Below are 24,111 nucleotides of genomic sequence, written 5' to 3'. Positions count from 1 at the left end.
AAAATAAATAAATGAAGCCCACACTTCGGTCAAATAACCTGAATATGAGGTGTCATTTGTATGAATAGTGAATACACATAACAACAGCAAGGAGTTCTTATTCATAAGAAAATAAACTGAGGGCAGACTGCGGCATGCATGATGTTCTGGAGAGTGGTCTGAACACTTTAGGGCATTAGGGTGGACCTGTTACCCAAGTTTTTTGGGGAGGGTGATACAGCGGAAGTGCCCTCTTGGATGCCCCTATGGTAGATAAAACATGATCAAGTGTCCTTCGGGATGCCCTCTTAGTGGACAAAAGGTAGTAACATGCCCTCCAGAGTCCAATGGACAAAGCCCTCTAGAGCAGGGGTTCCCAAACTTTTCAGGTTGTGACCCCCAAAATAAGGGTGACAGAAACTGGGACCCCCCACTGTTCTTTAAGGTGGTTAGTTAGATATATAACGTAGCGACAGCCACGCACACACTAATAAACCAATCCAAAAACTAGGAACACAAAATAATAAAACAGCCTAAAAACAATAAAAAATGTACACATTAATTTCACTTAATGATACTGTCTTATATGACATTGGACTACTTTTTGTATATTGAAAAAATGGGTAGAAATATATACTTATGCACTTTTAAATTATTTTTTATTTTTTATGGAAGGCATCCTGCGACCCCCCTCTTGGTGGCTGTCGACCCCCACTTTGGGAACCACTGCTCTAGAGAGCACGTGTCCTATAATGTGTTCCATCACTACATGCTGGAAAATTAGTTGGCCTTCACATGTTGCCCTTTTAATTATCCCCCCCCCCACCCCCCAAACATCCTGAGTCCGGCAGTGCCTCAGGAGGAAAGCAAAGACTACGTACTCCATGAGACCTTCTTGCTTAACCTAATCTTCAAACATTTTCTTTACAGTTATGAAAATATTCCTGAAGCCGGATTTTTTTTTCTTACCCGACTCTGATTTTGAGCATGCCGCTGAACAGTTCTGGGTTGTTAGAGATGATCCATCCGATGTGGATGACCAGCTCCTGCTGCAGAACGGCCTCCCGCTCCCCGCCGTGAGGTGAGCACTTGCTGTAGATGATGCCCTGGATCACTCCTGGAGACAGCGGGTTCGAGATCACCTCCTCTTCTTGCCCAAATAAACCAAGGGTCACCTGGGTTTCACAGGCGTTTGCATGTTGCAGACACACAGGGGGAGAGAGCAAACAGCAAACAGACATACAGTTAGAAGGGTCTGTGCAGTGAAGATGACTTGCAGTGCATAGTATGTTTAACTTTCTGTGAGCGTACACAGACGCACGTGAGTAGAAATGTGCACATGCCACTTCCTCCGAGGTGCATTTCCTTCAAGTGTCTTTGCTCCATCACTTTGAAATTGGCCCTCTCTCTCAGAGTCACATGAAAGTGTGTGGGGAAGAATTACAGATCCCAAGATTGCTCTTTGTATTTTCTGTCTTCTGAAAGCCATCTCATAAAAATTACACCTCACCAATCTTCTGATTCGCGGACACTCTCTTTTTCCTCGCCTTCAGCTGATGAAACCCTGCACTTTGAAGACGTTATCGTTCATCTTTACATCTAAACTGAGTCTAACTGAGCAAGGAGCTGGAAATGTTTTTGAAATTTTGTATTCCAGCAGAATGCATTGTTGAATTTTAGTGCTGACGAGAAGTATAATCCAAAGCTGCGTTTTTTTTGTAAGCGGAGGAACACAGCCGTTTGAAATCGGAAATCAGCTTTTCCAATCATGTCGAGAGCAGTATTCCCTCCGGTGAGCAATCTATATGCAGATTCACACCTTGAGCTACTTGAGCATAATGAAATGCCTAAAACTGTTCAGAAGGGTAAAAAACGAGGCGAGATAAGTGACTCTCTCGAGAGGAGGCTAATCTCTGAGTAACACTTGACAGGAAATGATGCACCGCAACCCCTACAGTGCGAGGGATCGCCATCACACCAATCCACAGGTTGTATTGTATCAATCAGCACATAAGGTGAGTCTAGACATGTGGACACGGTGCATATTAGGATTCTCTCACAATGTCAGCCTTCTCTACAACTACAGCTTACATACACACAGGGTGGAGGTGAGCTGTAATGAGGAAATATGAGCATGCAGCTAGCCTTAGTTATTCCCATAGGATGACAACAAGAGGAGCATTTTTTTCTTTTTTTTTTTTAAATCAGTGAACATTAAAATCATTGTCACTATATGTAAAAATTTCCAAATGTAGCCCCAACCCAATTTGCTCAGAGGGAATAGTAAGGGTAACCCCCTCAGGCCCTGCAGACTGGGTGTTCACTTACCTGCTTGCCATGCACTAAAACACTAGTAATACTGGGTGCAAGGCTGTCCACTAGCTTAGTTAACAGACTGGCAGCAAGACGGACAACAGACCTAGTGGGTAAAAAGACACAAGAACAGTCTTTACATGATGACATATAACAACTAAGAGCTACGTATTTTACAATCTGCATGTTTTGTTCATGTCTGATGTAAAACGTCCTCAAATTAACCGCAGCTTCAGCAGAGCAGATATTATAGTAATGTGATGTTTAACTTGTTTTTATTTCACTGCCCGTGCATATTGTTCAAGCAGTTTAAAATTGTGGGAAGTAAGTTTCTCAAGGTGTTACAGGAACCAAGATGATCACGTATTTAAATAACCTCTTTTACAGAGAATGAGCAAGGTTTTTTTTATATATCCTAATTTCTTGGAAATGGTTGTATGTGTATGTATGCTCAGGCTGGAGATTTATTTAAACTGTACTGGGTCATTTAGCAAAGGTTTCTCGTTTTTAAGAAATGCTTTTTGAAATGAGAATTACATTGGCTTCACCTTCACTTGAAAGTACATTTCCCCGATTCTCCATCATGATAACAGCAATACATCCCTTGAAATTGCTCATGATAGCAATTTCATGCCCCATTATACAAAAATAATCCAATATCAAAATGAACTTCAAAAAACACAAAAGTTTACAAAGCTGAGTATCTATTGCATGTCAGAAAATAAAACCTGTTAACCCCAGTCCTGATAAATGAATTTATAAATATAATAGATATTAGATTAAAGGTTAGCTTCACAGAATATATTTTAATGTTCACTTATTTCTCTTTTCACTACTCAGGAGAGTCAGAGCAGCTGTGAAGCTGCCTCCTCTGTATGCAGAAATCCTATGAGGGAAAAGCAGCACACAAACACTGAGCTTATCTTCACATGGTAACCCAAAGCCACGGTTTCTATGGAAACACACAAACATGGATCTGATGCCATCCTTACAGAAGCAGAGAACAAATAATTATATTAATGGGGTCATAAACACAATCAGCTGAAACACAACCACCTATTATTATATGCTGAGAATAACTCCTGTGTGATGTTCTCTGTGTGTGTGTGTGTGTGTGTGTGTGTGTGTGTGTGTGTGTGTGTGTGTGTGTGTGTGTGTGATGTTCTGTGTGTGTGTGTGTGTGTGTGTGATGTTCTGTGTGTGTGTGTGTGTGTGTGTGTGTGTGATGTTCTGTGTGTGTGTGTGTGTGTGTGATGTTCTGTGTGTGTGTGTGTGTGTGTGTGTGTGCGTGTGTTAGTAGTTATTCTGTGCTTAAACCTGCAGAAATACGAAGGCACATCTCGAGCACAAAGCCTTAATGTTTAGAAGGCACGATGTGGTGTCAGTCCCCTGATTCTTTGTTGGGGAACCTATTTCAAGCTTCACTTCCTGGCCCATGTTAGGTAAATGAGAAAGTAAATTGAGCTCAGTATCATTGCTATTTTCCAGCAAGTAGGAATGGAGCCTCCAGGTTTTTCTATTTTACTTATTTATTTGCTCTATCGTGGCATCATTTTCAATTTCTCTGTGCCAGAAAAAATCCTCGTAATTAATTAAGCAGCATATAATAAAGGGGCAATGTAAGCCAACCTTGAACAAATTCAAACCAAAGTTCACAGAACATCCTGACCACTAAAGAAGGGAACAAAAGCGCACACGAGAAGTGTGAAAACTACAGTATCTGATGAATTCTTCATGAGTACGGCCGGCAGTATACCTCGAACAAAATAGAGTTTAAGCAGCCTCGTAGTCAAAGATCAAAAAGATATCAGGTGCTTGGCTCAGAAAATGGCTAGACTATTCTTTGACAAGCTGCTCTTGAGGATGAGGAACCTCCTCTGAAGACAATAAAACTGATTCACATCAAGTCTTAGCTTCATATCAAACTGGAGGAAGAAATACCCCCTCCCCTCCCAGCTCCTCGTCTACAGTATGTGTGGATAGAATTGAAACATGAGCTCTTCAAGCACAGCAATTGTTGGCAATTTCTCTCTGCAATCAGATGTAAAACATGAGACAATTGCACTCCGCTTGCAAAACTTCATGGATCATTTCTGCCCAATATTCTTTGTGAGGGTTACCTCTGCATTGGCCAGATAGCAGTGACAATCATTGCACAAATCATGAGGCTATTAGTGACCTCAATCCGTTTAATTTCGCAAGATCCCCCACCTCCCCTGGGTGTTTTAATAACAGATTAAAGTAAATCATTGCTGCGAGACACCTGAGCTGGAGCAATCCAGTAGAAACTGGCATATTAGATCTCAGTCCCACGTTGCTCTGAGCAGACTGCAGACACACATTTGGAAAACTGAACACAATTCTATTTTATTTGCAGTATACAGCCGGCTTTAATGCAGCGTGCGATGCTTCGGTTGGCCGAAACGAGCGTCCAGCCTCTGCAACGGTTAATGGAGAAAAAGCGAACACTAAAGAAAAAGCTCCTGTACACACTGAGTCAGCGTGCTAGCTCAACTAGCTAGCTTTAGTCATATCATGGCTGTGATAGTGTTAGCCTTCTTCTTGTGCTTATATTTGTGGCTTAGCGTGAAATAGCTTTAGCTAGTAAACATTTCAGCACAATGCTATGGCATTAACTTATGACTACATTACTCCACCTGTTGCCATGGTGACAGATAGTGAAATATTACTTTGAGAAGTACAATTTTAAACACCTGTTGGTAGAAGACTTGGTACTAGCATAAGTTTAACACAAAACATATCCCAAACTGTGCCAAACTTCTTCACCAGAATAACTAGTGCTTCCATTGTTTTTACAAGGTTATTATTAACTTTTATAGTTTTAATGCTAAGATGAAGTCTTTATTGTAATTTGTATCCATACATAAGGTAAAGAAAGAGCAGAAATGTTGACTCTTTGAAGTTATAAATCCAATCTCAAAATATACATAACCTCTTCCTCCTGACTTTAATAATTCTTGTTGACCACATAGTTTTGAGGAATCACAAACTATTAGCTGAACCTCACACAGCATTCAATCTAGGCAGCCACATGGAATAAACATGCAGATTCTCCTCATCTCTGCCTGAACATTACCTGTTTCCCATGCACCAGTATTGTGGTGATGTGAGGAGCAATAGAGCTGGCAAACTTCTTGATAATAGCAGCAGCATGGCGCACTGCCAGCCTGCAGTCCGACCAGATTAAATAAGAGTCATTTTCAATTGTCATCATGAGGAAAAGATTCAGAGAGGACTGGTAACATTGACAAAATGAGTCTAGACACAAAACATTTGGTTAAGGGCCATAAAAGATATGCCAAATCATCTCATTGAATCCTAACCCTTTTAACTGAACCAAATCACTGAACAGAGCAATAATCAATAAGACTAACTAAATGAACTAAATCTGAACGTCTTAGAGACCTTCACTGAGCACATCTTAGAATAAATGTTTGTTTGATTTGGACACAGTGATCATCGTCTCTATATTGTGACTGAAAAAAATCAGACATTGTCTAAAGACATTTGTTCTAAATGTTGAAAAACAGTGTTAAACTGCAAGTATTTGTGTAAGTGTGTGTGTGTGTGTGTGTGTGTGTGTGTGTGTGTGTTTGCAAATATCAGACCAAAGCTTTCTGCTGCCAGCTCTCCTGTAGATTCCCTCCAGTTCATCCATCAGGTTTTCTGCAGCCAGACATTGAAAATGTCATAAAGACGCACCCCAAGTTCACTGAAAATCACTGTAAGTCATTTCTAAAAAAATAAAGCATTAACCACCCATTCAAAAGAATAATAAAAGAGCACCCTACAGACCTGTGTTTGATCACATGACTAATGCCTGACATTAAAACATGGTTTTTTTTTTTAAAAAAGGAATGAAATGGGCAGATGTACAATGTAAGCAAAGGTTCCAAATGGTGGGACTTAATGAAAACTCTTATAACATGTGCTTCTGTTTCACTTTAACAAATGACTATTTCTTTAAGATGCTCACTAAATCACAGAGTTTGCTTACCATCTTTGGCGAGAAAGTCGGGACCTTCTCTCCTGAGGAGGATGCTTGCAAGCTGAGCCTGACTGGCCAGGCAGCCAGAATCCTGTTAGCATGCAGACACAGACAATGTTATTACTGTATGCATACACAGCTGCAGTTTTATTCACATGCAGTGAACACTAACAAACTGTAATTAAATACTGTTGTACAGTAGCGACATTGTAAGAATATCATCTAATTAAAATTTGAAACACCTCAAGGAGTAAAATTTAGGGAAAAGAGTATCTTTAAGGATGCCATGAGATGACTGGAGTACATTCATTATTATTACAATTTTGTGGTAGCTTTGATATTGTAAATGGTAAAAACACACTTTAAAAAAAAGGCAAAAAAAAGAGCAAAAGAAAGTGTTCAAAGTCAAGGTAGAGAAAGCTAGATGACTTGATAATCCTCTTCTCATAACCCATGGGCTGTGAATATTCGAGGTCAGAGCCGGGTAAAAATAAAAAAGTTTAAATGTAAGAGTAGACTTGAGGTTGGCCGTCTCTTTAGAAACCATGGCTCGACTGTGATAGATGTCATATTGAGACAGGAGCCTGGTGGTCAGGTGAGTCTTGATGAGAGTTTTTGTTTGTCAATGAGTCAACAGAAGGGAACCAAGAGCGCATTAAGTTAATCTATCGCCCAAATATTACAAAAAAATCCTCTGAAACTCTCCAAAGAAGACGCATGAGGACTCTTTGAAGTGGATCTGTGAGTCGTTGAAGCTTTTTCATATTCTTCTCTATTCTTCCATGCTCAACTTTAACCATTAAAATTGTAACAGTTATTGAATATTATATAAAATATGAATTAAAGCAACTGAAGTTTTTAAGTTATTCTGTTCTTTTGGGAGAAACGCAGCATGTTTGACTGCAGGGACATTTTTTTTCCTTCACAGAGTAAAATGGAGAATTCATGATTCAGTCCTCATCACTGTTGACTCCCTCTCTTAACCCGATGGTGGCTGCAGACAGTCATGTGTCACCTCTTATACATACTGATCTGCAAGACGCTTTGGTTCACCTGTGACTCTGACTAACACAATGATTCAACACTAGCTTATCCTCCAAAAATATGTATTTATTTCAATGTATTATAATGACATATTTAGCCTGAAGGAACTCTGTCCTGGACATAACCCAGGTCATTGTCATATGTGGTGCTTACCTAACACTTCTGCAAGTCTAAGTAAAGGAACTGGTTAGAGGTACAAAACTACTTTTGCAATTAATGGAAAAGACAATCATACCTGCCACCATTATTCATACAAGAGCTGCAAAAAAGACCAGTAATTAATAGATGGGTTGATGTAGAAATGCTACGGATACAAAGTTTAATTTATATGCTGACGATACGATCATACAACAATAAGAATGGCTAAAATCAAACAACACTTTACTGATCTCTTTGTCTGCCGTAGCTACTGGAGTAAACAACGTACAAACTGCATTTAACATCGAGAAAAAGACTTGTACTAAATGATGTGATTCTCCAAGTCAAAGATGGTACAAACACGGGGCATTGGTAGCCTAGTGGTTAGTGCGTATGCCCCATGTACGGACGCTATGATCCTCAAAGCTGGCAGCCTGGGTTTGAATCCAGCCTGTGGCTCCTTTCCTGCATGTCTCTCTCTTTCTGATTTTCTGCCTCCATCCTGGGTAACAAGGGCACTCTCTCTAGCTTCTCACTGAGGTTGGTGAAGGAATGAGGCAGGTGTGTATATACTCTCTCATTATCTCACCTTCAGAGGTAGTGAGAGGTTCTCCCTGTGTTTTCTCTTGTTGTCTGTGTGTGCATAAACACAAACAAAGCACAAAGTGTGTTTTATTTGTTTTTCCATTGTTGCAATACGCCAGCCTTTTTTGTGAACTTTTAAGGCCTCCCTGGTAGCCTTTGCTTTTGTTAAGTGTTTTCTGGGTCTCCTGGACAATTTAGTTTTGAGTCAGCAGTAGTTCAGTTCATCATTTTTGGTGCATTAGTTAATTAATACGTTTTTTTTGGTCTCTTACAGTTTCTTTGTTTTTCCCTCCTCTCCAATCTATCGCTTGCGATTTTTGTGGTCATCCTTCTGGTATAACTTAAAGATACCCCTGGGTCTGCACCTGTGTCCCACTTCCCCCTTTCCTGACACCATCCACAGTCCTGTCTCAAATAAAGGCATACAAAGTCCTAAAATAAATCTTAGCAAAAAGATGGACCAACCACATTGAGTGGTCAACAAAAATGAGGGTGAAATTTGGTCTCATCTATTGAGACAAACGCTTTTTGTCTTTTGTTGCAAAGGGAGAAACTTATTAAAGCAACCTTTTAATCAGTAATGGACTTTAGTGATATTCTCCTTTGATCGTGGTTATTACTTTTCTCCAGTGGTTAATGAACGTGTAACCGGGATTGTAGGGATTTCTTTCTAATGCTAGCAGAATTATTTGTAATGTATTGGTCATTGTGAACCCCAACATGTATTCCTTGACTGTTCCTCCCTTTAAGGAGATCAACTCACATGGAACTTCTGGATGATTTCGGGGGTCGGCTTGTGCAGCCACTCCTCCACGCTGATCTCCGGCTGCTGCTCCAGGTCCGAGGCGTTTGGTGTACTCGTCTGTCTCTTCACCTTGGAGTGCTTTGGCAGCTCCAGCTCCTCGAAGCTTTTAAACTCTGGGATCCTTTAAACAAGCACACAAAGATAAGAGGAGTCACGTTACATGTGCTATTTAAAGTTAGAGAGTAGTTCTTTACTCAAGGATTGTAATGCTGGTTTTATAATGTAGAAAAATTCATATTTAGAGCTTCAATGTAAACAATGCTGGAATTATTGTATTTTTACCTGAGACTAATTTATTGGTACTGAAAACATTGACAATGAAAATCAAGTTGCTACATCAGTAAGCTGCAGTTCAACATTCATGAAAACTGGTCATCAGATTGTATGAATATCACATGAAGTTGTCCACTGCATCCCGGAAATTCATCTTGAGCTTTTTCAAATCTCCTGCCAGCCTTTTTAAATAACCAAAGAAGCTGCCTTACTCAGCTTCATTGACACGCAGGAAGTCCAGCTGCTCCACCACAGCTCCAGATATCAGGGTCTAACAGGGCCAGGAGAAAAAAAACCACATTATGGCATTTGCAGATTGATTATTCTTTTAAGTACACCACAATACACAAGAGAATTCACTTATATGCTTATAGATACGTGCAAAATAGGTTAGAGGAAGTCATCCCGTGAAAGTAACACTGAGGAGCCCAGAAAAGATGAGGAAGCAGAGTTGAATAAATCCCCGAGAGGAGGCTTTCAGGATGATTCAGAGTACTAAACAACCATTAGCATTACATAGTGCAGCTCATAACAAATAACACATGGAAAAACCCGGGTTCACTGCTTTAAATTGACAAAATGTGTACAGGAGCGGCAACAAGCGAGTGTCTAACAGGGTGAAAGTAAAAGTTTGAGTCTGTTAAAAGGATAGCAGCGTAGGAGGAAAGAGTGCAAGTTCAATACCACTTGCTCCTGTGGTCTAAATGTGATATTAGCCATTCCAACTGAAGTCGGCTCCAAAACAAAAATACGAGGCGTAGGAGAGGAACGCTCCTGCTCCCCATAACAATGAGATGATGAAGAGGAGAAGTGTTTCAAAGCTGGAGGAGTTAGCTGTGAAGTGAATAGCAAATAGGCGAAGGGAAGGAAGAACTTTAAAAGGAGAAAAAAAAAAAAAAAGGTCTATATGAAGAAGTCTCTGGTGAAAACCACAGACACGCTGGGAGAAAAGTTCGGCTTCCAAGACCTGTCATGAGTTTGACAAAGCAGTTGGTTAAAGTTACCATTGTCGAAATACTTCTAGTCTTAGCCTGGATTGTTTTTCCTGCTTTTTGCTACAAAAAAAGAGTGAATGTTTTAAAAACATCCTGAGGCTTTAGGCAATCTATTCTGAAGTAGAAGAATTATTCAATTATTTAGTAACTGTTTATGGTTCATTATAAATGTATGAATCAGTTGATATGAGGCAGCATTTTAACATTTTATATTATTGTTTATTCATTGCGTCGAAAGGTTTTTTTATTTTTTTAACCACTAGGGAGCTGTGACATCAAGCAGGACACTTCAAACACATACTATCAGCTTTTAACATAGACTGTATAAAACATGGACATAGTCTTAGTGATGTCATCTCTTGGTTTATGAAAGACTTGTTTTGAGGCCAAACAATGTTGGTGGCCATATTGGAACAGTCTAAGAAGTGGAGCTCACAAGATATTTAAATGTTTCCTTTTATATTTAGTGGTGCTTTGTTTGAAAATGTGATTCATACTTCATCTTTTTTAATCTGCAATATCTACTGATCAGGCTGAAACCCTGTATGTCTCCTTCAGTAATACTGCTGAATGAAATAGTCCGGCTCCACAGAATCCATATCAGTTGCTGTGCTCATTTCATTCACACCCTCATGCTCGTATACAGTATTATCCCTGAACGATACATCAGAGGGCTCAATCTATTCATTCTCCATTTAATTAGTTACGTTTTCACAAGTCACCCTGATTGATATCTGACGAGCCGAATAAGGCGCCAACACAACAGCTCCCATGTCCTTTTTAAAAACCATCTGGGCTCAATGCAGTTCAGGCTTTTCCTAAAAACCACCCCCCCAGACTTAATCTGGCAGTACAGTAATCGAAACAAGAAGACACTTCTGAATAAGGGCTTCTCTACCTTGGATCGGCATATTTCTCTTTATTTTTTAAATATATTTTTCAGGGCCATTTTCACCTTTGTTAGAAACGTTGGGAGGAGAGGGTGGGGTGATGACATGTAGCAAAGGGCCGACGTCGAATTCAAACCCACGGCCACTGGGACGAGGACTATAGCCTCCATGGGGCGTGCAACATAACCACTAAGCTATCAGGTGCCCAATGGGTCGACTTACTTAACCACAACAGCAGCTTTTAAGAAAATCTTTCAAAAAAAGGCAAACAGACCCTATCACCATTAGAATAAAAAACAACATATTGTATTAGAATGAATGGCTGTTAAACATGTCAGTAGTTAAACGTGTGTGAAATTGAAATGTTGAAAGCTGTCTAAGCTGCTAAAGTTAACACTATTATATCTTTATAAGCACATGTCTCTTCTGCTGGAGAAACTGTTACAGTGAACACAACACTGGACTCAGCACATCACATTCCTGAGTTATGAAACTCTCTTTAATGCAACGAGAAAAAGTGAAAACAATCGTAAAGAGAACATTACAATTATTTTATCTTTACCGTGTGCCATTGCTGATTCTTATATTGTTTTTTGTTTATATTCAGACTGTAGTTGTGGCCATGAGATTTTAACTTCTGGCTAATTGTTGAAGTAAGATAAAAGGAAGTTAGGACAATACCGAAGCATTGAGTTGAAAAAAAAATAAAAACTACTTTGTTTTTCTGAAAATGATCTTGCTAATTTGGAAAAAAACGGGGCCATTTTTTCTGAATTTAGGACAGAACTATCATTTAAAAAGTTTCAAAACTCAGTACAGGGAAGAAAAAGTCAACTGTCATCAAATCCTCAAACCTGAAGTCTGTCCACGTGAACTTTGACCCCTCCGATGTTGCCTTTCTTGAACGAGGCCAGCATGTCCAGGACTGGGTTGAAGCGGCTCCCCCTGCAGAGGCAGAGAGTGAAACTGTCAGATTCTGATGAAACATATTTCTGATAACTGTTATGTTGTAACAGAATACATTTATTAAATCTATATGAAGACTAACATCTAAAGAAGCTGAGCACGCTCTCAATGAATCAGCACATTTCACTGCTTTAGTCTGCCTTCTGTCGCTTTCTGTTTAGGTCATCATCCCGATCGATAGCAAACTAATGACTATTGAGCGTTTTTTTATGAGAGTCCATTGACTCATTCCACATGCTGCAGCGTGGCTGTTTAAGTGTTCTAGCACTTCTCACATATGGCTTCTTGGATAATGGTTAATGCTGCTGTAATCTGCCCAACCAGTCAGGCTTTAGTGATACAAACGAGAAACATTATCAGCCTATCAGCAGGCAAATACAGATGCACCTCCAGCTGTAGTGATGGACAGTACAGAGAGAAGGGAGGAGAGCTAGGGAGGGCAGAGACAGAAAGGTGGGATTAGAGAAATTAACCCCACTGCATTGTGACTGTAGGGACATTTTGAATGAGATCCAGAGTTGGTGTCAGACAGAAAAAAAGAGAGAAGGAGGATGATGTTTGGAGACCCAGGAGGGAGAAGATGAAATAAGAAAGAGAGCAGGGAGACCGAAACAAAATGATTAAAGAGCTCGTATAGAGTGTGTGTTTTACTTTATGTTATCCTCACGGATGAGAACCAGGAAGAGAGGACGTCCCTGCATCTTCCAGCACTGTTTGATGAACTGCAGGGCGTTCTGCAAACACAGGCACACACACAGGCACACAGGCACACACACACAGGCACACACACACACACGCACACACACACACACACACACACACACACACACACACACACACACACACACACACACACACACACACACACACACACACACACACACACACACACACACACACACACACACACACACACACACACACACACACACACAAAGAAAACACGTCAGTATAGTATAAAACGGCTTGAATTGGTTTCAGTTTCCACAATTATACATTTCTAAAGTTTTGTCTCCTCAGCCCTCAAACTGATCAAAGTTAATATCATAAAAATTAATTTATGTTGCAAATATAAAAATATTGCAGATATGCTTGGAGGATTTCACAGCAAGCAGTGCCATTTAAAACTCATTATTTCACTGAAGTTTGAATGTCTTTCAATTTAATCTGCCTCTATTATCTTAAATTCTGCAATGTTATTTCTTCAGTCAGTCTTTGCCACTGAACTTTTATTCTGTTTACATAATGTGAATACACAACTGATTTGACCAACTATATATAGTAATATATACAGTACTTGTATACATAGTATAGTTTAGTGTTCAATGTTTAAAACGATCAAACTAAACCTGCTGATGATCTTTTCCTTTTTAAGATCAGATTGAATGTCTGTTGGTCAGAAGATCTACAAATGTAAAGTGAAAAGGGGAAACAGGAGAAGGGTCACTTATTATTCAACAATTAGTTCAGAGTAAGTTATCTGATTGGACAAGAGACATTTTGTGAGTTCTTTGTATTATGTAGAGTTAAACTCCACTGGGACCTTTTTCTTTGTGTATCCATCCGCCTCAGTCTGGAGTTCTGAATACAATAAACATCACAGCAGACAGTGTTCGTCTTCATTTATCAGTTCGATACCTCGGTATCACAATATACATTCTTTTACTTGTTGCATAATAAATTAAATGTAAATATAAATGTAGTTCTACATTAAACAAGGTAGCAGATCTGTGGTTCCATGGGCACAAACCAAGTAGCAGACCTAGTAATATGTGGGTTGAACTGAATCTGGACTCTTCTGATGGAATCACAGCAGCTCTGATATTCAGTACAACATCCCTCACTCTTGTGTGATAATGCTTCATTAATGGATGACAAGGGATTGCATCTCTGGAGCTCATTAATCCCTGTCATTACACAGCTGGGATAAATACTTGATTCTGATTGGCCAATTACAATTAGCATCCCTTCAGGGGTGAGCAAGAGCCTTCCGCTCTGCATCAGGGTCCTGCTCACGATAACCACCTGCTTACTTAACATTATCCTTTACATAATGGACACCCTGAAGGGGATCATTCTGCTCAAAAAATGGTTGCCTTATCAAGCCTATATATATGTATATGCCTTATATATATATATATATATATACTTTACATGATTCACATCCCATAAAGTTTTGATTATCGAGTGAATCTTGAATAGCACTCTGCAATAGAGGATATTTCTAGTCCTCATTGAGTACTTCAGCTCAGTTTTAAGTCAAAAAGTCGATGGTATGACAGAAGGACTCAAAAGTTGACTTCTTTGTGTATTATGGAAATAAAGTAAATAATATGTAACAGTTGATTTAACAGCAAGACCTAGTTAACCAGCCATGTCGTTGTCCCCAAATCAACATCAAGCTTTGAATGAATAACTAATTGAAATAAATAGGAAGTAAGATGATCACTATTGTGACGCACCCCCTCTCATGTTTGTGTGAGTGACCTCTGTTTTGGAGTGTCTGTGTTTGTGAGTTTTTGTATACACTTACATTAGGGTTTTCACTGTGGTACGGGTGCTGTTCATTTGTTGTTATGTTTGATTAGTCAGTGTAGTTAGGTTGGTTATATGTTCCTTTCTTTTCACCCGTTAGAAAGTCCTAATCTGGAGTCCTTCTGGTCTACTTTGTTAATGATTCGAGTAGCACTTGTCGGCCCTTCCATTTTGTACCACAACTTTTGCTTTGCTATTTTAATAAATAACTTTAATAAACCAACACCATCTGGTTTTTAATGTTTCTGCCTTTTCCCCACACCGAGTCGGGTCGTATCATGATCAAAAGTATCAGAAAGTTCAGAGGGTAAGCTTTTGTGTACACTGGGGTAAAAAAAAAATATTAATGACAGTCTCACCATCTTCTTTCCAATTTGTTTAGCTGTATCCCATTTATCAGTTATCATATCACCAAAAAAGGTTAACAGACTGTTGTACTTGTTCGCCTGTTAGTGAGCGGAAAACATCTTTAACTAGTCTTTGAATATTTACTTTCAAACTTACTTTAGGTCCAGGCTCCTGTTAAAGCAGAGCAGTCATTTTAAATGGTGACACTTTTACTGAAGTACTTAAAGAGGTGTCTATTATCTAGAATTAATGGACACAATCAGAGTCAACTTTTCCACCCAGTCCATGGTGTAAATCAGTTATTTCAGCATTAGTAAGCTCCATAATTGTGACCCTGACTCACCTTAATGTCATCAATCAGCAGCATAACATCTTGGGACAAGTAGAAGTCACTTAGATCAAACACTATTGGGTAGCACACCACCGTCTTGCCCAGGATACGATAAATCTGTAGGGAGACAAACGCACAGAAGAACAAACACACACACAGACTATTGCGTTAGAAGACGGATGGCTCACAAGAAGCCACGTATACGTTATTCTGGGCTGAGTCTAAAACAAGTCATCAATCCTAAGAGAGCCCGGACACACAGAGGAAACACAACCTCTGCTAATAGCAGCTACACAAACATAAAGGACAGACACACAGGAGGTCCAAATGTCCCTTTCACACATACCAGTTGTCAAAGGGGGCAAACACACACACCTGAGCAGACACACTGATGGCTATAATGCCCTCTGGCAGTCTGCCATCTTTCCCATAAATGTTCCATTATAATATTGTCTTAGCAATGCGTCGGGAGCCGTGATTCATTTGTTTGGCAACCTCTTTGTGTAGGGAGGCTGCTACAGCTTAACTTATTCTCTGTCGTGCTATGACCTTCATTGGGAGACACTGCAAACATCATCAGCAACACACACACACACACACACACACACACACACACACACAGAGGAACTTTAGAAACACACACTTCCAAAGCAACATAGTATGCACCCACATGGACACACAGACTGCCTGGAAGCAGCTTAGCATATTAAAATGCAATAAGTCACTCAAATAAGAAAAAATCTATTCAGTATTCACTGATGCACACTGTTTGTCTGATAAAGAGGGGAGCACTTGGAAGTGTATATTTTCTGTTTCCAAGTTGACTTTCTGAGCTGCAGTCAGCTATACAGAGCTCAGGGAAGTTTATGCAAATCAATATGTGTGGAGGCGAGTTCATGGTTGCACATGATCTGTTCAGCAGGTCAACATGTGTGCCTTCTTCCTGAAGTATATGCATGTGTGTGTAGGTGTGTTTACCTTGCAGGTCCCAATGCAGCCAACTGGCCTCTCTGGACGCCCACTCAATCCCAGTTTCTTATTGATGGCAAGGAAACGATATGCCTGCAGAGAGAGCACAACATCCACATGATGCACATATTTTTACTGTTATCCTTCTCTTTCCAGAGAAAAACTACAATCTACATCTCAATCTGTGCATGTCTCAGTGATTGTATCAGCATTGCTTTGAGATTAAAACCATCACATTCGATTTGAAATGTCACGCTGCACAGTGCCATTCCACATCGTAATGAAAGTGTGACTCCATCATCTGTCAGTCCCACAGAGACATTTGTGCCGCTGCGACTCATAAGCTGAAATTACCTCCATATGGCAACACCACCTACTGATATTAGCTGCGTGTAAAGTTATGAGACATGTTGATAATGAAAGGTCCCTGTGCTGCCATCAGCAACGTGCTTAGTGGACCGAAGCACACCCATGGGTCCTGGAGCTGATAATACTGCTGTGCTGACAGTCAGGGACCCATAAAGAGAGACACTGATACCTTGCTGAGCTCTCATTAGGATAAATAAACAACAGCATGTTGTTCAGTATTTTCCCTGTGAGACACTTAGCAAATGTAACACTACTAAAATCATGAATATTGAAACATAGCTAGTGACACTTGACCCTACATGCCCTGAGAAGTTGAGATACTTGTCATGCTTCCCATGCTAGCAAATATGCAGGGAAATTCCTTTTTTTTCCTGAGCTCTAACCCATCTGCAGAGCTCAGGAAGTGAACGGCAGCTCTCTAGCTCCCAGACTAGGTCCGCACCAGGACTCGAAATGGCAACCCTCCAGTTCCCACCCCAAGTTCAGACAGACTGAGCTACTGCCGCCATAAGAAGTTAGCAAGGATAGCAGTGGCAGATTTATAACTTTATTTTTCTACATTTTCGGAAAGACTGGTATTTAATGTTTGTCTTCATGACAAAAGCAGGTTTGTCAAAGTATAGGTGTTGATTTTGTTCAGTATTTGACAACTGCTGCTAAATGATTAACCCATCTGGTGCTAACTAGCTATGTAACGCTAACAACATGGTGTGGCTGTTTTAAAATGTGCTTGCCAGCAGACTTAATGTGCCTCAAGCTGATTTAGTAAAGAAAAGGATTAGGAAATAGCATTGAACTTGTATCACACACTAAAGCTAGAAAGCTCTAAACTTAAAGCTAATTTGAAATCAGTACTTCAAGGATAGTAGTTCTTAGTAAGGAAACTGGCATGATTTAGCAAACAGCACCAGGGTTTGATTCATGCTTTATCACTTGTGTTTTTAATACTTTATTTTACTTCAACAAGAGTAACCTATAGGTTTGGAAATCAATGATCAAGTCAGATCTGTGTAGGGCCCATTCACTGGGTCTTTTGGAGCGCCCGCCTGGACATGGGGGAAATGTCAAAAGAATACATTATTGATTGATTTAGCTTTTCTGAAGCTTCAGACAGTCTAGCATTCTTAAGTATGGAAAAAAGGTGATTCAATCGTGTCTGATCTGTCCAATATTCTTCACTCAGAGTTACAGCTTTTACCCTCTGGGAGAAGATTCAGGCTTCCTCTGACCATGCTGAACCGTTGTAAACATTCATTTGAGCCTACCTGTGAAAATGAGGGGCTGTGCAATATGTCAATATATCGCTACTGTCAGAAGGTGTTCATTTATGTGGATATTGTCACATGAAGTTGCATGAATGTTTTAGGATGTATCGTTATGTGTTTTGTGTGATCTCTATTTATGTATGAATGTTATTCTCTTTGTAACTGCAGGACAGAGTCCAAGACAAATTTACCAACAGGGACATTAAAGTGTCTTTTATCTTTTTTCTGTGGTATATATCTCCACTTTCCCATTTAAAAAATGGATTACTTTGGACTGGAGGTTGGAATAGGTCCCTCGTTTTTAAACCTCGGAGTAAGTGGTTTCTTTCTGGTCATGCTTAATCTGTCCACACACTGTTGACAAGCCTGTCTGCATCCCTACAGCAGAAATATTGTAGTTTAATCACGTCAGAAGTCTCAAGACTCAGCCTGGTCCGACAGTCTCAAGGTGAAAACCCTGAGTCAAGTCTGATCTCGAGTATAAAGCAACTTTATGAGCTGAGAAATGTTAACATCAGCAGTGCAGGATGTCCAGAGCACAGAGGCTAGAAGAGGGCTCGATATTAATGCTCAACTCAGACAAAGTTTGGCTGTAGAGGATGTGCGCGCAGTAGCTAAGGTCAAGTAACACAATTAATTGGCGGACTGAAATTCTGCGGTGTCAGAGATGGCGGATAAAGTAAAAATCATACAAGGTTCAATTCAGTTTTATGGCACTTAATAAGCCTGAACTCTAAGGCAAGCTGTACAGTATCAAACACTATTAGTGATGTTTCCACCTAACCTAACCAAGACTTTCAGTCTAAGAAACTACTTCAAGGTGCTAAAAGGTTATTTGTTGTCTACTTTTCATGAGATCTAAGGACTCTTTAAAATTAGACTTGTTGGTCTGCTGACACGGAAAAATGATTCTAAATGCTGCAAGTACTTGACCAAAAGTAAATATTCAGTTCATATCTAAAAGTCCCTGTACTTTGGCAGGAACATTTCAGAGGTTAAAAGAGTCTCAGGCATTGTATTCAGGCCTTGGTCCCAAAGGTAGAAACCGGTTGCTCCATAAGTTCATAGTACCCGAGAAAATGTTTCATTTTAGGTCTTTTGCAATGAATGTGATACTTGTAATATGTTGCATAAGTGTACCCTTAGAAAAAGCAAGAAGCATAAACAAGAATTCTGAATATATAGCAGGTGCTGCTGTGATTACTGAGACTTAGATCAAAGGGCTCCCCAGTTGGTCAAAACAAAGCAGAGGAATAGGTCATGGCCTCCCCCGCAGCCATCTCTGAAATGCATTTAGAGACGGGAGCGAGGGCAATACTGGAGCTCCAGCCGATGAGTTTCCAGAACGTTTCTTTGGTGCTTCAGATAAAAGCTTCTCACCGCTGTGTCGCCTGCTGTCAAAACGCCACGATACAAAGATGGAGAGAGAAAGAAGATGGGCATTGATTCCTCTAGCTCTTCTAGCTCTGAGCCCACACACCACCACATGAATTTGCAGTATTTTGTAGCTGTGTTGATTTGCAATTCTTCTGTGCCTGGACGGGGGAAAGACCACTAATACCCTTTGTCACAGCTTGTCAATTCTAAATTTAAACAGCTCCCAATCCGCTCTATCATGAAACATCATCAGTGCACCCACACACGCTCTGCAGGAAATCTGCCTATCAAGCCCTCCATGCCGCATTCTTCCATCTCAAACCAAATGCAATTCACAATGTCAACCAAAAGGTGGTGCTCTGCTACTCCAGTCTTCTTCCTAACTGCTTAGAAAAAGATGAGCTGAACACACAACAGGGTTGGACCAATTTAAATATATAACACTTAGAGAGGAAAAGCAGAGTGTTTTTTTTAAAAAAAAAGAGAAATGTTAATTGAGAGTAAGTGGCATAGCAAATCACTGCTCTGACAACTAAAGATGAGACCTGGAGAGTAAAAGCCGAGGGAGGATGAAGGAACCTCTGCACCCAACTCTTCCTCTGTGCAGAATACCAATGAAGAAGGACAACACGCTGCAGCCTATCAAAGCATCCTTTCATTCCCTCACATTTCCACCGACCGCAGCACAAACAGAAAGCCTGACAGGTGGTAGAGATAATAAGATCTGTGTTAAAACGTTATATTTTAAACGTCTGCAGTGGCTCAAGAGTTTAAGACTATTAACAGACAAACTGCAAAACTTTAAATTCACTTAATGGACGTTTCACGATTTGATAGGGGCTCAGAAAGGACTGGGAGGCTGCTGTCCTATATAATGTAAGTGTAAGTGTCGGTGTCACATAAACCTTGCAGTACAGATTTAGTTTCACAGCAGAATCTGTCATATAAAGGGACTTATAGTGCAGGTAGGGGTTCAGCATCTTGCCAGACAGCTGAAAATCATTTTGTAAGAGGTCCCTGTGCTGCCATCAGCTTTTTGAGTTTTGGAAAGAAGCCCTCAGGTTCTGAAAGCCTTTAGGTTACAATCAGATAAATGTCTTCATAGGATATCAGTGCGTTTCTTTAAGTGCTTCAATAATCATAAAACTAATTGTTGGTTCTTGCAGTTTTTTTTCCTGTGAAGAAACCCTGTACTATGTTTGTACTTAATTTCATGATTGCAAGATTTTGACAAAAAAAACTCAGATACTTTATGTCTGACCCAAGCAAAGCAAGTCAAAAGCAAGCTTTGAATATTACAGCAACTTCCTGCTACACGTTTGTGTGCATGAGGCTCGTTCTTTTTCAATTATTGCTTACAGGCTGCAGAATGAGTAATGTTCAGTAATTTAACTGGATGTCTATAAAGTTATTGCCTACAATGACTTTTGACCTTTGCTGCTCCTTTGCTTTGCTGTTTTGTGTCCAATTTGATTGGTTGGTTTAATATATCTCAAACCAAAATGCATCTGTTGAAATTATTTGACAAAATATAATAAGTTTGTGCTTAATGAGGACAATTGGAAAAATGAAAGAGAGGACTGTAACAACCATTTGAAATTATTTATCTAATAGGGACAATGCAATTCAACATGATTCAATTCAATTCAACTGATTTTACATACATGAAACTGATGTGCTGCATAAAGAGTATATGGCTATTGCTAATTTCCAACTCTTGTCCCAACAAGATACCTCAACTATATAAGTCAATATATTGACCTGACTCCTCAGGGTGCGATAGCTAAGGCTGACAGGCAACTGCTAGCTAGCAGTATTTGTTTATGTCTGTTTCCTTTGTAGTGTTGGATGAATTCTGCCTCACCATATTTAAGTGTTGTAATGACTAAAGCCTTTTTAGCTTACAGCTGAAAAATGTGTGATTCCACAGATGTTTTATCAGGTGACTTTGATTAGATTTGTCAGACAAGGAAACAACAGAGCTTCAAGTCAATTTCAAAACACAACACAATATACAGACTCCCGTTCATATACTCCACTTATACTACGCCAAAGGAGGCACTGATTGAAATGCAAATCATCCTCAGAAAGTCCAAGCAATATATTGTTTGCACGCCTTTTTTCTTTAATCCTCACATGATCTTGTAGTTCTCCTGTGATCTTGTGAACCTGGGAGTACAGCTGCTCATGCTCACAAATAAAATGTTATTATTATGACCAACAGGAATAATTGACAATAATAATATAATGAGACCCGGGTAAGACGATTCTAGTATGTGTTTTTGAGACCTGCAATCTTATTCCGTAGCTTGCCTTGAGGGCCTCCTTTACTCCAGGTGTGGCTTTAAACGGCAACATGTTAGGAGAATGAAAGTCTTTATAAAAAACCAAAATGTCGTCAACATCGACTATCAGATGTGAAAAGCGAGAGAGAGGCTTTAAGAAGAATGCTATTTTTGGGAAGAGCTTTGATTTGCGACGGGATAAGCTTCAGGGTGTACGGGTGGGAATAACACATTGCAAAATGTAATTGCCACTCTCCCATCATCAGGCAGCTGTTGTCAACACAATCAAACGGCTGCTGGGGGCGAGGTGAGGTGAGCAAATGCAGCCTGCAGCAGCGGAGATGGTGGTGACTCTGAGATAAACAGATTTCTGTCGAGGAAGAAACGTCTGTCTGAGCTTTCAGATTTAATATTCAGCACAACGCCCCGCTCTGACTCACAACTGCACATCCATTTGAGGCTGAGTATACCGCGCTGCAGAGAGAGAGGTGAGAGAGAGGAGAGGAAAGAAAAGTTACAGGTATGACAGTTCAAAGGCAGATGATGGACCTGGAGGGGAGAGTTGTTTGGACATAATGGGGGCGGGCAGGACTGAGGCCCAGAGGACAGAGTGGGGTTAGAGAAACGGATGAGACGGATAGTCGGTCTCTTCAGATCCCCAGAGTGATTACAGGAAAGGAAAAAAAAAATTGTTTGTTTTGAAGAAGGTGGCATGAAGAATAGTCGCCACATGACAGACATGACAGATGAGGAACAGAGGCGAGGGAAGGGAGCAAGGTTTGATTGACAGATGTGACAAAGGAGAGAGAGAAGACTTCAAACAGTACACATGCAGACGAGGGACAGCGGAGAGGGGAGAGCAGGCTTTGAGTGACGGACACAATGGGAGTGAAACAAGTTTGGAGGGGAGGTGGTGGCTGGTGTCATGAATATGAGAGAACACGAGGTGTAATCTGCTGCAGATAAAAGAAACAGAGTGGACAGGATGGAAACAGCAGCTAGCGGTGGAAGTGTTCTATAGTCTTTAAAATCTATTTTCCTGTAAGCAACCTCTGCAATGAATCAAGTCTCATCACAGGTGAGATGTCCATTATTAGGGTATCTTTACTTTTGTTTATTGAAGTTGAAAATGAATACATCTGATAATGGATTTGAAAAACATTGGACACGCAGATTCACATTTTCTACCTCTCGTAACCCTGACCCTTAAAAAAAAAAGGTTTACAATAAAAGAAACAGAAGGATTTCATGGACGTCTTATCCTTTTACAAAACTTTTGATGTTAGACTTGCAAGAACAGCAATAGCACTAAAATGAAAGAGTCAGGATCACTCTTCTTTACACCAATATATCAGACCCATTGAAAGCCAAAGCAGCCTGTTTAGCGAACAAGAACTGGAGGAAAGAAAATAGCTTAAGTTACTGATTAGCAATAACGCTTGAAAAATGTAGATTTAATTATACAGGGTCAGAGCGTAATGCAATGTTGTCTGTTATACTCAATCACTGAGGAGGGAAATTAAAACAGTGCCACAATTTGTAACCAAGAAAGTGACAATAACTAACTAACACCACCAAGATTTGATCATGTAAGGGGGTTATTCTGGAGCCCTTTGTTTGCTATAGAGGAAGAAACATATTGATAAACTTGATAATGTTGTCAGCCTGTTTGTGTCCATTCTGACCTTAACTAAGAATCTTACATTTTAAACACTTCCTGTTGAAGCCTCACGTCTTACTGCCTGTGTCCACTTTTGTTGCCTTAAAGATTATTTTATTGTTCGGATCTTTCTAAAAGTTTCTGATATTGGTTGCATTGTCCAACCACACATCAGATTTTTGCCTTTTTGTGTGTTTTGCTTGAAGACAGATTTCACAATAGACAGCTTCATGCAACACAAAGCCAAAGAAAGAGATGCATTGTGTTCCCCTCCTGTGAGGGGGAACTTAAAAACACAATGTGAGAATACGGTTGAAAAGGCTTTCTAGTTTATATTTCTTTTATTTGCTGTAGGAGGCGTGAGTATCATAAGGCTGACACCTCAGCTTATTGACAAGCAGTCACGTATTTTCAAAGATCTAAAAGAGGCTGTTTCCAAGGTCGAGCAGAGTTTGCTTGGATCTCAGATTTCCCTCCATCTACAGCTTACAGCCCTTATATATTCTCTTTGAGAGCTCCAGCAACTCATCAGCTTGTTTTTTTAACCTCATCTGCAGCTTTATGAGTCTTTGGATGTTGAAGATGCAGCTTTGTCAAAAAAAAAAGTTTCATAACAAAGTCTGTATTAAACAAGAATGTCACATATCAACATCCGGGATATCTTTCATCACCTATATGATTGTCTAAGAACAATCTTGGAAGTGGCTCAGCTCCATGCATCTCTCATTTGCCAAAGTGACACCATGAAGGCTGAACCACTACCTCGATCAATCAACATGAACAATCACTGCTCAGCTGATCAATCCCTTCGACTTGATTGATGGGACAATCGAGAAGCAAATCTTGAGCAGGAAATCTTTGGGTGACAAGGAAATGGACTGACTGAGCCAAGTTCTTCTGGGATATCGACAGCTACAGTGAAATGTAATCTTTGAGGCTTCAGTTGAGCTGGGGGAAAGCCCTCCCCATCTTTAC

General features: G+C 40.0%; 1 protein-coding gene across 4 annotated transcripts in view; it reads right to left on the bottom strand.

Annotated features, from left to right (window-relative positions):
* phkb (phosphorylase kinase, beta) overlaps nt 1-24,111 on the bottom strand; it is a 110,706-nt gene that overhangs the window by 6,029 nt on the left and 80,566 nt on the right. For 3 of the 4 annotated variants that reach the window (XM_065953172.1, XM_065953175.1, XM_065953173.1), the window contains 10 exons: nt 16,190-16,273; nt 15,224-15,328; nt 12,649-12,731; nt 11,886-11,976; nt 9,359-9,417; nt 8,832-8,994; nt 6,311-6,392; nt 5,922-5,979; nt 2,308-2,398; nt 949-1,154 (listed from right to left, as the gene is read on the bottom strand). In XM_065953172.1, the coding sequence (XP_065809244.1) occupies nt 949-1,154; nt 2,308-2,398; nt 5,922-5,979; nt 6,311-6,392; nt 8,832-8,994; nt 9,359-9,417; nt 11,886-11,976; nt 12,649-12,731; nt 15,224-15,328; nt 16,190-16,273 (1,022 nt within the window). Of the gene's footprint in view, nt 1-948; nt 1,155-2,307; nt 2,399-5,389; nt 5,481-5,921; nt 5,980-6,310; nt 6,393-8,831; nt 8,995-9,358; nt 9,418-11,885; nt 11,977-12,648; nt 12,732-15,223; nt 15,329-16,189; nt 16,274-24,111 lie in introns of all 4 variants that reach the window. The other variant, XM_065953174.1, reaches the window with a different exon arrangement.

Source organism: Labrus bergylta, chromosome 3 (assembly GCF_963930695.1).
Source record: "Labrus bergylta chromosome 3, fLabBer1.1, whole genome shotgun sequence".
Lineage (NCBI taxonomy): Eukaryota > Metazoa > Chordata > Actinopteri > Labriformes > Labridae > Labrus > Labrus bergylta.
The sequence above is the reverse complement of the archived record's forward strand: the minus strand, read 5'-3'. Positions and strand labels throughout refer to the sequence as shown.